The sequence below is a fragment of the Argiope bruennichi genome, chromosome 4 (assembly GCF_947563725.1).
Source record: "Argiope bruennichi chromosome 4, qqArgBrue1.1, whole genome shotgun sequence".
NCBI classification, from domain to species: Eukaryota; Metazoa; Arthropoda; class Arachnida; order Araneae; family Araneidae; genus Argiope; species Argiope bruennichi.
In genome coordinates this window covers 104,196,321-104,211,331 of record NC_079154.1, presented here as the reverse complement: position 1 = coordinate 104,211,331, position 15,011 = coordinate 104,196,321, and the positions used below count along the sequence as shown (strand labels likewise).

General features: G+C 28.6%; 1 protein-coding gene across 4 annotated transcripts in view; it reads left to right on the top strand.

Annotated features, from left to right (window-relative positions):
* The window catches only part of LOC129965744 (ankyrin repeat and fibronectin type-III domain-containing protein 1-like), a 619,339-nt gene that overhangs the window by 568,744 nt on the left and 35,584 nt on the right, over positions 1-15,011 (top strand). For all 4 annotated transcript variants that reach the window (XM_056079892.1, XM_056079893.1, XM_056079895.1 and 1 more), the window contains one exon: positions 1,378-1,508. In XM_056079892.1, coding sequence (XP_055935867.1) covers positions 1,378-1,508 — 131 coding nt within the window. The remainder of the gene's footprint in view (positions 1-1,377; positions 1,509-15,011) is intronic.

The window sequence follows — 15,011 nt, the reverse complement described above, 5'->3', positions numbered from 1 at the left end:
TAATAAATATGATTAATATTTCGAAAATTAAATTTAAATATGCCATTAACATGATATATTAATATTCAAATGTTTTGAAATGTGAAATTATATATGCCAACTTTTTAAAAGAGGTGTCTCAAAATCACTGCCTAGGACTGCAAAATGCCACAATTCGTATTGGAAACAATTAATCGGGAAAATAAAATATTCAATATGATTATAGCAATACTTCATTATTTAATGCAGAGTTTCTAAAACTATGTCCATTCCCTGAAAGTTTTGGACTGCAAAAATTTCCTATTTCCTATTTGGCGATATTTAAAAGTATTAATAAATATTATAAACTAATTTAATTTAAAACACAAATTTTGATAATACTTTTTTAAAGTTCAGACAATATTTCCTTTACAATTTCCTTTTGTGTAAAAATATAGAAATATTAACTAAATAAAAGTGCTGTAAATGTTTTTGAGACATTGAAACTTCTGTGTGCCCACTTTTGGTTGGAAACTAATCGTTTATTGATATATACTAATCGTCTTGTTAAATTCATAGATTTATTTTCCCATTTTATATGGAGCATTATTCTAAATATGAATCAAATTTTATTTTTATGTTTTGTAGTCGAATTAAAATAGTGTGATTGCATAGAAAACTAAGAAAGAGCAAAACAAATTCACCAGTAAAAACTATTCAAGTCAATATTCTCTGAAAATTGACTAAATTGAAATAAAGTTTGTCTTAAAATAATTAGTTTTAAAATATATAATGTATCTAAGCATATAATTATATTCAAATTTTTGTACCTTTACAAATCAGTATTTTGATGTTCGTTCTTTTGATAAAATTTCACCTTACCTTCCAAAAGTGTAATTTACACAATTATTATATTATCTATCTACAATTAATCCTTTAATTTAAAAAAATTGTTTCAAAACAATTTCAGAGAAGGATGTTTTTTTTTTTTGTTTTTTTTTTTTTTAAACTTTAGTATGTGTTCAAAATATATCTATAAACACTATAAAACATTCCATTTTATAAAGCAAAAATATATCAATTTATATCTCGACAACATTAATGTATGCAAAAAAAAAAAAAAAAAAAATCCAATAACAATCAAAATTTTATGAGCAAATTTCATTCCCTTTTTTATTTTATATTACTAATCTATATATTATTATGTGATTTAAGATAATGTGAAACAATAACGTAGAAATTATTGAAAAGATTAATTTTTGTTGAACCTCTTGAAATGTAAGGACTCTCACATTTGCATGGCCAGAATAGTTTCGAATTGCGCTATTGCCTTTTCATTTATTTATCTTTTTACAACACTTCTTTCACATTTTCTTTCTATGATTATTTTTAATTCTAATAGCTGTAAAATTCTTTCAGTTCCATGCAGAGAGACCCGATCCAACCAGCTGCAAACGCTGGTCCGGGAAGCTGGTCGATGTGTGGAAGATCTTGGGACATGCGTTCTCAGTGCTGCTACGAACGGGAGTTTGTCCGCAGCACTGTTAAAGGTAAGAATGATGTCGCCATCTGTTGGTCATTTTTATAACCATTTGTTAATCAGAAAGGAAACTCTTCAACTCCACAGAACAAGTTCATGCATTTCAACTATTTGAAGGGGAGGAGGAAATAAAAAATATATATTAATCTCGTATTAGATTTCATCTCTATATTATTAATAATAATAATTCATAAATTTATTTCATTGCATAAATTATAGGAGAAGTTACTGCTTCATATCTAGGGGATTTTTTATACGACTTCTGCAATGCAAAAATGTATGATGAGATTAGTAATGCAGATAAAAGATTCTACCTCTGTTAGGAATAAACAAATATCATTCTTTGATTTTAATGAAATAGAAGATAGTTGAAAACAACAGCAGATAGTTAAAACGAGATAAAATAATCTTAATCAAATGACGGATAGTTGAAAATGATATTTTTTCACAACTTTTAGTTGTTAACATTCACATTACATTAATAACTTTTTTTTTAGATTTTCAGCACCACATAGTGAGCATGTATTCACCGCTTAAAACATCATACAATATTATTTTATATAATTTGTCTATTATGTTGCATTAAAATAAACTACATGAAAATAATTGCAAAAAACATTTTTTCACTTCTATATCGTGCTAAAATTTCATTAATAAGATTTTAAACAAAAAATAATGAAATAATGTTCTCAGCCAACACTTTTAATTTATGATTCACAACCTTAACATTTTTCTGTATTTAAAAGTTAATATATATTTGATTTGTTGGGATTAACTTTTCAAGTATTGAGGCTAAATCACAACAATCACATGAAAAAAAAAGTTATGCAATGCATAACATTACCACTGCAATTGTAACCTTGAAAATTGATAAATGTAATTACAACGCTTATAATTATTTCAATTAATTGGAAGAAGGTTTTAAATTTAAATCGTTTTAGATACATTTACGAATTTTCAAATTTCCGTATATTCTAAAATTATTATTTATCTTAAAGAATAAAAGCATGATTTTTTCTGTTGGAAATAATTATATTTTAATAAAACCTAAATATTTGTTCGCCTTTGTTTTCCATAATTTTATTTATATTTTTATGCATAATAGGAGTATAAAGAACATTTTACAATGAAAGGAACTGTAAATTAATAATTCTAAAATTTCATTTTATAAGCATTTTTAACGTGAACTATCGAATTAAATGTTGCTGAATTTTTTGAAACCGATTCCACTTAAAAAAAGAAGACAAAAAATTAGATTTTTCATAAAATTCAGTTTCATTTATTTTTTCGTGCTGTGTTTATCTTTTAACAAAGTGTACATCTAATGAATCTATCAAAGTGTACATCTATCTTTACATCTAAGATTTATATCAGCTAGAAACATACAAAAGTCTATCTTCCGCTCCTTTTGTAAAAAAAAAAAAAAAGAGAGAGAGAGAGAGAAACTTACATAAAAAAAATGCTATAATTATTTGATGTGTTATAATTGCTACTTGTGAAATTAAATGCGCCCGGAAGCTAAAAAGGAAAAAAAACTTTTTTTTACAAAAAAAAAAAAAAAAGTGTAAATGCAAATGTTTGTGGCGAATCTCATTTTTTTATTATTATTATTATTATTAACATTTTTTATTGTCGTTCTTAGATTCGCTTAATTTATTTCTGGACAAGTATTTGTTTTTCGTGTCGCCTCTATTTTTCTCCGTTTTTCCCCGAAAATAAAGTAACTAAATTACGTTATGTGTTTGTTTTTTTTTGTTTTTTTTTTTTCTTTATTTTTAGCATTTCGGTGACTTCTTGCTGCTTAGTGTCACTTTTTTTTATTTAATCCCCAAATGTATTCTGCCAGTTGTAGATTTAAATTAACCTTGAAAACCAAATAAATAAACAGATAAAATAAAGTTCACTGAGAAGCATTTCACCTGAAAGTGTAAAAGGGAGGGCGGGGACTTTTTTCCCCCCCATAGCAGTGGTTTTTTTTTTTTTTTTTTTTTTGTCTTTCTCTTTTTTTTTAGGAAAAGCCATTTTCAGTCATCACTAAAACAATATTTAAAGAAAAAAAGATACCACGATTTACTTACGTTGCAAGAGCATTAAGAAAAAAGAAGTAATAAAAAAACACAAAAACGATGCATTGCCTTCATTTTTAGTACTACGTATATGAAAAAGGAAAAGTTACGAAATACATCTGTGAGCTTATGTGTAGAGCAGTACTGAATAAAAAGACAGTACAATCTTCCTCTTCTGCAGTGAGAAAAAAAATAAAAAAATACGAGATGAAATTCTCAGAACAGGTTCTAAAGCAGCCCGAACATGGAGAAAAAGAAACCGCCTCCAACTCAAAATCTCTCTCTCTCTCTCTCTCTCTCTCTTTTTTTTTTTTTTTTTTTTTGCCTCGCTTAGTGTATGAGGGTTCTTTCCCTGAAAACCAACTACTTAGTAAGATCGCTTTTTCATTCTCGAAGCCATTAATGATGAATCGTAACCGTAACCGTAACCTTGCTGCTTTTCTGAGGGGAATAAATTTTCAAGTTTCTGTTGATATGTTTGCCGAGATTTATAAATAAAAATGAATTTTGAGAATCTGTAACTTTATAAGTCTGCTTCAGCTTTAACCTCTTGTTTTTATAGATTAATAATCTAAACTTTTTAGTTTACTATTTTTTGATGATATTTTAAATCCAAAAAGCGGAAACCATACACTGTTATTACATTACTCCCGATATATTGTTTAACTCGGATTCTAAAATCCTCTGTCTTTTGCTCATGCGTCAGATTGGGTTTGATTCCACAAAATATGGGCAAGATGGAAGATGAAAGAAGAAAATATTTACATTTGTCAATAAAGTAAATTCTGGAGATGCCCACGTCCTTCCACGTCTCACCCCTTAGAGAAATAGAATCACCGGATACAGAATGAATAGTACATATATAAATATTATTTAGATGATACAATAATAATAAAATTGAAATTAACAGAATTTCCTCACAGTCTAGAACCCTGATGTGTAACTTAGGTGACTGGCTGAGGGAGAGTGAAATAATGGAACAACCTCCCACCCCCTTCCCCAAAAATGTAAACGGAAATCAAAAACAACGAAACAATTAATTATTATTAAAAAAAAGAATTTTTAATAATGAAAAAAAGAAGTATATACAATATTATTCGGTGTAATTGTTAATTATTCAATGTTACTTTTCCTTTAGACTTAAATAAACCTTCCTTTTGTATATAGTAAAAAACACTTTCATAAGAATAAAGAAGTGGTTATAAAAACATTTAAGAAAAAAATCTGGATTAAGTTTATCAGTTCAATTAAATTTATATAAGTTATCATATTAAGTTTATCAATATCTAATTCCATTTCAGTTCAATACAATCCAATTCATTATTTGTTTTTTCAATTTAAGCAATAACCTTGATCATACTCTATATATAGTAAAATATTAGAGAATTTTTAAAAAGATAATAAAAGAGCGAATTAATGTTTTTTTTAAGCGAACATTTTATCGTTGTTTTTTTAGATGAAAAACAATAAATGTTTTTAGATAAAATTAAAAAGTGGCAATGCAGATATCTGATCTAAAATAAGGATAATTTCCTAGATCTTTTTGAATCCAAGCAGCAGAGCTAATAATTGCCCCTGGTTTTTTTCCCCTTCGGCTTTATTTATTCTTACTGATTATATTAATGTCTATTTCCAATTCAATTCAATATCCATTCCAATTCGACTTTATCAATTTAGTCAAAGGCAACGATATTCTAAAATAATATACAATAAAATTTAGGTGACAGAATGCTTGAAAAGAAATTTTATTGTTGTGACGTATTGTCTTATATTTCGTAAAATTTTTAAAATTAAAAAAAAACACATCTTTAATTGAAATTTTCCCACATTCTTCTGATTTCGCACATTACTAATTACATTAAAGCACTTCAAGATTATAACCGAGAAACTATTTTTTTCCTTTAAGAATGTTCATATTTCAAATTCATTACCTTCTCATGCTTTTGATACTATTGTAACAGTCTCCACAGTTACAGTTTAATTAAATTTGAGAAAAAAATTTAAATAATCATTTGTGAGACATCAAAAAAAATTCTTTTTAACCAATCTTTTTGATTTAACACTAACATCAAAATAAAAATATACATGGAGCGAAACGCGAACGCTTCCTTTTATATGTAGTAACAAACGCTCTCTTAAGAATAAAGTAGTTGTTATTCAAGCATAAAAGAAAAAAAAATTGGACACATATAATTGCACTTTCCCTAGCCTGCGCATAATTTCGGTTATCATTAAGCAACATTAATGCTTTTAAATTTTTTTCTCTTTCTTTGGGATCTCACATCAGCGAATCCTTTACACATCATCTGGTCTGAAATTTTCCCGTGAGTTTTTCTATACCGTTGTTGAATAAAATATGTTTTTATTTCGTTGCCAGCCTCAGGCTATTCAAATGGCACTTTGATGTTCTCTCAAACTCCTTTTGAGTGTCAGTATCTTTGGAGAAATATATTGTTGAGATAAAAAAAAAAGTACATTTTGCGTATATTTCGTAATCTTCAAGAGTTTTTTTTTTTTTTTTTTTTAACTCCAATGTGCATTTCTAGAGAAAGTATCATAATCCCTTGTCGCAGCAATGTCAGATTTGGCTCTAACACAAAATAAATAAATGAAAAAATTTCAGAACCAAACCATGTCTTTCCTCATTTTTTCAAGAATCTTCCCCATAATAAATTTATTTCCACATGGAGAAGGAAATCAAATAATATTAAATCTTCCAATCTCTAATTACAGATGTACTATTTCTTTTATTGGTGATTTCGTTTCAATGTAACATCATTAACGTTCTTTTTAAAGTTAGGGTTTCTAGATTGAAGCGAAAAATTGATTTTTTTCTTGGAATTTAATACAGCAATTAATTATATATTTATTTCCTAAATATTAATCAATCTATTTTAATAAATTTTGGATAAAATATGTAATGACTTCAATAAATATTTATATAATTTGAATAAAACATATTTAAAAAAAGTTTCAAAAATGTGATGTGGATTTAATCTTGATGAAGCCTAATATCAGCAATATTTTCTATAAAATTAGTTATAATAAATAATAAAAGGCTTTTTTCTTTACAAAAATTTCTTTTTTATCCGTGAAACCTTTTTTGGGAAAATCAAGCGTTGTTCGACTTTTAAAAAATTTGATTTCTGAAAGGCAGATTGCAATGTTTAAAAATTTGGAGGCCTTTAAGTCAGAAAAAAGATATTTGAAAAAAGTTCTTCATTTAAACTGTTATTGAAGTTTGGCATCCAAATAAAACCTTTTCCTCTACGAAATTCAATTCACGAAAGTAAATTTCTGATTCTTTCGTATTTGATCCCTAATGCAAATTCTCGAATGTGAAAAATCTTATTAAAAAAATGATCAAGAAAATCTGCAATAAAAACTTTGATATATCGTACTAAAATTGAATGCAATGAATATATATAAAGTGACTTTTTATATGTCACTTCTAATACAAGATTCATGAATAGAAAAAATCTTATATAAAAATTACTACAGAAAATCTGCACTACAAATTTCGATACTATGTCTTAAAATAGAAAGTAATGAATTTCAATAAGGTTCATACCTTCTAATCCATGATTCATAAGTGGAAAAAAATCTTATATAAAAATTGCTACTGAAAATCTACAATATAATCCTGATACAACGTCTTAAAACTGAAAGCAATGAACTTTAATTTTAAGACTGAAACTTTCTTAAAACTGAAACCAATGAACCTTCTTATTCAATTTTTAATACAAGCTTTATGGATGTTAATGCAAAAGGAGACTACAGGAAATCTACAATAAAAGTTTAATACAATGTCTTAAAATTGAAAACATTGAACTTCAATAAGGTTGAATGTCTGATTACTTGATAAATTTCCAAAAGAGTAGATTTTTTTTTGTATGCAATATTAGGGCATTCTGCCCAACATCTTACCATCTGTGAAAATGACCCTATTTACAAACGAGTTCTGGTCATTAAATAAGAAAAGTAAGGCCATCTGGAGGACGATCAGAGAAAAATACACATCATACCTTGAATAATAAATTCGAATTATGACGTAAACCCTTAACACCAATGGGTGAGAGAACTGGTGGAATAAATAAATAATAATAATAATAATAATTTATCTCACTTCCTTCAGTTTTGTTCTAAATATGTATTTACCCTCAATCCCAAGGAAAACTTGATCTAAACCCATTTGACAGAAAGGCAGCTTCGTGAAAAGTCGTTGGAACAGTTAAACATTGTTAAAGCTAAAAGAAAATAAAGATAAAAATTACATTTGAAAAAATATCGTCTGTTTTTGCTTAATATTTAATCATTGTTTACTTAATGAAAATTCGTTGTTTAATGAAAATCTTAATATAAAAAATGTCATCTGTTTTTAGTACGTTCAGTAATTAGAATCAGAATTTGTAATTGCCATTAATACTAAATGTCATACATTTATTTATTTGCCTTATTTGTAAACTTAATAAAACTGATAAGCAAAACTTAATAAAATTTATTACTATATAAGTGAAAAAAACTGATAAGCAATGGCACTAATTAGAAATAAATTATTTGATAGATATGTTATGAAAAATTATAGAATTTTTATTTTATTTAATAAACACCAGGAAAAACACTGTAGTTAAAGTCACTGATCTGAAAAAGAAAGAGTCGTTTAAAGTTTATATCAATTCAGAATCATTTATATTTTTACAGATTTGACTGATCTTCAGTTAATTCAATTTTTAATTTTTTTAATTTTGATTTTTTAATAAAATTAATACATTTAATATATTTTTTCTTTGAATTTTAAATAATAATTCGTTATACTGTAATTACTTTGAGTTATAAAAAAATTTCCAAATTATGTAAACAGTTTATTGAGCTAATTAGATATTAATATTATTTTTTTGAACTTGAATAAATTTTAGGCTTAACTTATACAATAATTAATTTTATTATGATTTCTTTATAAATTTTAATAATTTATATGAATTTATATAGTTTATTGATCTTTTCCTTGAACTCTCAGAAAACATTGGTTACATCACAGATTCCCCATTAATATAGCTGCTAGAAAAAAGAACGCAGGTACTTTAGGATTAATGCAATATTTCTAACTATACGCTGCATGAAAGAGTGATAAAAAAAATCTATTGTCAAAGGGCACTATAGAATGACTCAACATAAACTTGGGTCAGTGGGGCGTTTGACCCGAGTCGATGAAAATCACCTCCTCGCGGAAACCTCTGCCCTTTCTCACGACTAATTCTTCGCTTCTCTCTCCCTCTTTTCTTCTCCAACGATCTGCACAAATTCTTTTGCGGTCCATTCTTTCTTGTTGTTAAACTAGAGGACGCTAGCGCTTGGAAGATTTTCATGGACTTGGGTTTTCAGCGGAAACATAGGTATTTTTTAATTTTAATGGATCATTAAGGCAGTGGTGTAGCCAGAAGAAGGAGGGGAGGGGATAGTTACACTGAGAGCAGTCTCAAGGGACGCCATGCAAACAAAACATTTTTGCTTTAATGTCACTTTATTAAAACAAGATACGACTAGAGAGGGGAAAAAATAATAATATATTCCTTGAACTATTGGTTGATACTGGGAACGCGATGGTTTGGTAAAATAATTAAGGTTTCTGTTTGCAGGGTCCCAGGTTCAAAACTCGATTCCAATCACAGTGTGAGACAAATTAGCTTTCAATCTGTCGGAGCCAAATGTCCTCTCGTTGGTGTGGTGTGAATTGATTGATTGAGTGGGTTTTTCTGGCGCATGGGCCCTGTTTGGCCATGCTGCGCCAAACTTATGATGGAACTGGTGTGATGTGGAAATTAGGGGAAAGGATGCCAGCTCAGGTGCCGTCTTAACTGGCGTGGTGCAAAGTTTGGAATTTCCTCCTAAAACAACACTTATAATTTTGTTAAAATGGGACGTTAACAAAGCTAAACTAAACCACGTGCAATTTTACTTGCTAAAAAACGAATAACATCCAAGTAGCAAAAAATTAAATTATTTTGCCAAAATCATTTATATACCCATGCGCACTAATCTTTGATGTGGTATTTGGGCACCACAGGGATCAACGAAGCTATAGCATTCGTTATAATTCTTTTTTTTCTCCGGGATTTTGAAAGAACAATTGAATGGCATATTATACTTTTAGATATGGACCGCAATGTAAGCTAGTCAAGTGAACGTTAAATCTGTCGGGTGCAAATGTCCTCCCGCTGGTTTGATGTGGAAGTTTGCGGAATTGATGCCAGTTCAGGTGTCGTCATCTTCACCTGTTGTGATCCAAGATTTGGATTTTCGCCCCAAAACATCACTAATAATGTTGTTAAAACAGGACGTTAACATAACTAAACCAAACCATGTGCAGTTACACTTGCTAAAAAACGGATAACATTCGAGTAGCAAAAAATTGCATTATATTCCGAACATCATTTGCCCAAGTAAGCGCACTAGCCTTTGACGTGATCTTTGGGCGCTACAGAAGTCTGAGAAACTATCGCATTCGTTATAAATCTTTCTTTCTCTCTCTCTCTCTCTCCTCGCTTTTGAAAGAACAATTGAATGGCATATTATACTTTTAGATATGGAGACTATGGAAGACGATATCGAATTCCCAAAGTATAGATTTCAAAGATAGTTAAGATATTGAAATATTAGAGAATTTATTTCATATTAAAAGGATGGAAATTAAGAAGAACACTGTTTATCTTTCTACGACGTTATCTTACACATAATATAGGAAATGTATTGATATGCGGATTTTTATTTCTCTAAATAATTTTCCAATGATTTCTAACAAATATCTCTGCTATTAATAGTCTCGAAATAAATCGCTTTTAAAAAAATAAAATATAATTTTAAAAATGCAAATTATTTAAAATATTATTAAAAAATGCAACCTAAAGTAGTAATTATCCAAGCAGTTTAAACTGAAACTGTAAATTGTTTCCCCATTATTAATCAGTTTCCTGCAAGATAAAGCGCGTTATTTATTTAAAGCCCGCATTTCCAAGATGTTCATCTATTGCTTAGAAAATGCGCATATCAATGATGTGTCATCACCTGCTTGCTATGCGTCGAATTTTTTTCCTTCCCAATACACTTTCATATTTGCAACCTCGCCGGTGATAATAAATCAGTTTAACTGAAGTAGCAAATCTGTTTTCTTTTTCGTTTAAATCTAAATGTACATTCGAATCTGAATTAAGTTTTTGTATTCTTTTATCAAGAGAAACTATATATATTCAAAGATTAATGGTTACATTTGTTTAACCACCTTCGCCTACCGGAAATTGTTATAGTGATATAGTTTAATCATAAAATTATCAGATGTTGCTTATCGCTATTTTTGGTTTTACACATTCGTAAATGGAACAAGAGGCTTATTATTTCGCAGGCGTAAATGGATTTGGAGATAAAAATTCAAATGGTTTTGATACCATTATTTTCTTTTAGGATTTTTCATCGATTTTTGGAAGATTCATTGATGAATAAGCCTTTCTTTGGTTATTTTCCACGTCAAGTTAGATTTTCTTTGGGAGAAAACCTCCAATCAATAAATAGCATCGATTGCGTACATTTCATTTTTGTACAGAGGAAATTTACGATATTTGTCAATAGAAAATGAAAAATCTTTTGTTCTGTTGGAACTTTCTCCAGCTTTGGAGACTTAAGACGTTTTTCTTTTGCATGGATTGCGTCACCGTAAAGTGGATTTTTCCATACTTTCAAGTTTTATATAATAAACAATACAATATTTTTACAATAATATAATCCAGTTGATCTAATTGGTTTACCTTGTACACTTTTTTTTTTTTTTTTTTTTTTTGTATAATGCCGAATTTCCTTCATAGAACTATATAAAAAAATGGGCATATCTTGAATAGAAACCCTTTTAACAATTTAATATTCGTTTTTCCACATTATCTAATGGAGATATGTCCCTTTAGTACCATAAACGTATGCGTTGGCGTCCCTACTACAAAAATCCATAAAAATTTAAAATGGCAAAAAACTGAGACATTATTCCTTTATGCATGTGAATATTTCAAATATTTTATGATATTCATCTGTATTTAGCTGAGCTTCCGAAAACACACACCCAACAAATTAAGAATATTGAACTTCTATTTTCGAACAGGTGTCATTAATTATTTGTGCGAAATAAGGAACCCACGCCAACACATGTCAATTTTTACTTGCCCCACACACCTGATGATGGCGTAAAGAGAGGGGGGCTTCCGTATCTGACCCCCTTTTCTCTGGCTACTTTTGGGGCCATCAAGAAGGGGGGATCGAGAAAACGTGCTCCATAAAAGACCGAAACAGCGTTGAACTCCTGTAAAGTAAGAAAAACGTTTCAAAACATTAAGAGGCTACCAGAATTTGGCGCTTTATCGCCGCTTCTTATTTTGTTTGAGTGATGGTACTCTTCAAAGAAGACTCCAGGCAGGATACACATTAATAGAAACATCGTGTCAGTGAACGATTTCTGTATTGGAAATAACTTGTCTCTTTCAGGATTAAAAAAGAAGAAACATTTATGAGGAAAATTGCTATATAGAATTTTGAAAAAATGCTTCTCAGTATCGCAGAGAAAAATTTATATAACATTATTTTGTTAGATTTAGGAATTACAACTGTAGTTGAGAAAAATGTGGTTGATATTTTATTTTAAAAGGTAGCATAAAGATAATGGTTTCGTATGTTTGAATCTTAAATAGCAATCAGTAACAATGAAAAAAATATTAGCAATTATAGCATCGTAGCTTTAACTGATGCTTGACTGCAGTTTTAGCTCATGATGATGAAATAATGTATTAATTTGAGATTTACTTGATTCTATATGGGTGCTTTGTGATATTTCAATAATTTGATTTTTATTTTAAATCTTAGAAGATTTTTTTAACTATAATTTAAGTATCACAATCACCATCGGAAAGACAAAGTTCTTTTGAAAATTTACATGAAGAAGTCATTGCTTCTTAATTTTAGCTTATATTAGAAACTGATTTGAATTAAAAATTCCTCACAGACCTTCCCCCCTTGTCATCTTTTATTCAAATAAATAAAAGAATATTTGAGGGTGTTTTTTTTTTATTATTCTTGCAAAACAATAAAAAAAAAATCTAGATTTTTTTTTTAAATATTCGATACAAAATATAATATTCTCTAAAAATGATTTTAATTTTTTAAGTTCTTTAATAATTGGTACATGCTGTGAAAAAAATCTTTAATTTATGGAATCACAGGCTGTATGCAAGAAATAAGCTAAATTAAATTATACTAAACAACAAATTTCCTGTTTGAAAGAAATTGACCCATAATGGATATCTTGAAATTTTCTAAAAACCTTTTTGTTCTGAAACCTTTGAATTCTATGAATAGCGATTATTTTTAACTTGGATGTATCAGTACCATCTTGTAATACGGGTACTCTATGTAGAATGAAAGCAATCGATAAGATTCTGCGAATGAATTTTGGAAAATGATTTTTGTTTCTGCAGTCTGTGGCATAGCAAAAGGTGTGCTAGAAGATAACGACATCCAGTAAACCAGTCTGACAAGCAAATATAATATTATTACTGATACTTTTAGATCAAGGGGGTGGTAGAGATAAGAGATCTGATTAGGGAGATTTATCTGATTCCTTTCCATTTCATAATAACATTGTTCGGTCTCTTACTCTTAGATTCACAGAAATTAAAGGCTACTTACCAGAAACCATAGAATAGTGAGAGGCTGGCAAGTTGCCCCGGTTGCCAATCTTAGAAAGCACTGTAAAGATAAAATTCTCATGGAATTTTGTTAGATTTTTCAGGCTAATGTAATAGGAGAACGCAAAAAGTGCTATGTTTCAGTCGCCATTTGCACTTTCAAAGACATCAATACGATGAAATGAAATAAAGTAGACTCCCGATTATCCGCGCCTGCCGCACAAAGTTTTTTTTTTCTTTTTTTTTTTCGACTGATTTCTTCAAAAAGGTGCAGTTTTACAGTTATGCTTTTGTAATTACCTAATACATTACAGTATTAAAACAGTACATATGTATTAATTTTTCTGTGCATCCTTGACGCCTCTCGTAAATACAAAGCACTTTTCTGTTTTCATTAACAAAATGCATTTTAGGTTAGTTTTGAGTGATATGCTAAAATATTAAGCGTTAGTTAAACATTTCCTGCTGTTTATTTTACGTTTTATTGTACATAAAACGATTTTTCAAAGTTGGAATGACTGTTTTCTCTTTTGCTATACCCGTTTTTAGCTTTTTTCGGATTATCCGCGATTTTTATTATCCGCGGCGGCAGCGCCACCCAATTCCGCGGATAATCGGGAGTGTACTGTAATATGGAAATAAAAAGTCTTCAAATAGTTGATGCCATCTTTCTTGAATCGACATTGGTTAAGGAGATAGCAAAAAGTCGAATATTTTAATAAATTTCGTACCAGTAAATTAATATAAATATTATATTTTTCAATTCATTCTTATCTATTTTGTTATTAATGGTAAAGTTTTCTATTTTCTATTTTTCAATTGGTGAGATTATCATGATATTTGACGGTGATCCGTCTATAGTTTATCTTATTATTATGTTATAGTGTATCTAATATTTATGGTGTAAATTAGAGCCTTGTCTCATGAGTTTTAGGATTCGAGACATCTTTTAATTGGCGAAAAAAATTATAATAAATGTAGTTACAACTGTTTATCTACCAAAGGAAATAAAATAAGCATGTGTGCCTATAGTTATCTTCTTTTTCTTTCTTTCTTTTTTTTTTTTTTTTTTTTTTTTCTTGTTTCTATTTTATTTTGAATAATTCTAAATTTCTGTCTCTCATACAAAAAGTATTCGATTGTGATTTGTCATTTATTTTTATTAATGGCAGTGATAATGGATAATACAGTTATGGAAATTTCTTTGAAAAATGTGTTTGTACCTGAATTTTCAGATTTTTTATTCTTAAAAAAATGATTAAAGACCTCGAAGAATATAAAAGTTAATGTCGAAATTAAAATTTGATATTGATTTCAACATTCAAAGATGGTTGGCTTTATCTCTTAAGATCCAGAGAAAATTGTAGTTAGTGCTATAAATTTGCCTTTACATAAAATAAATAAATTTAAAATAAACTATTAATACTGTCAGCAAATATATTTTTACAGATTAAAATCTGTATTTGAAATGTGCAAATTATATGCTGTTCAAACTTCACCAAAGTATTAATATCTGTTTTATTCTCCTAGAAAAATAATTTTCAATCCCTGATGGCTTAATATCACATTATAATCCGCACTATAGAATACAGTTGCTCGTATAAAAGGGGGGAAATTAAATGAGCTCTAGCATATAAAATTTAAGACGTAATATTTTAGTATTTAAATTGTATTTTCTGGCAACATTCATTGGCAATAAATTCACCAAATACTGAAACATAAAATAACATA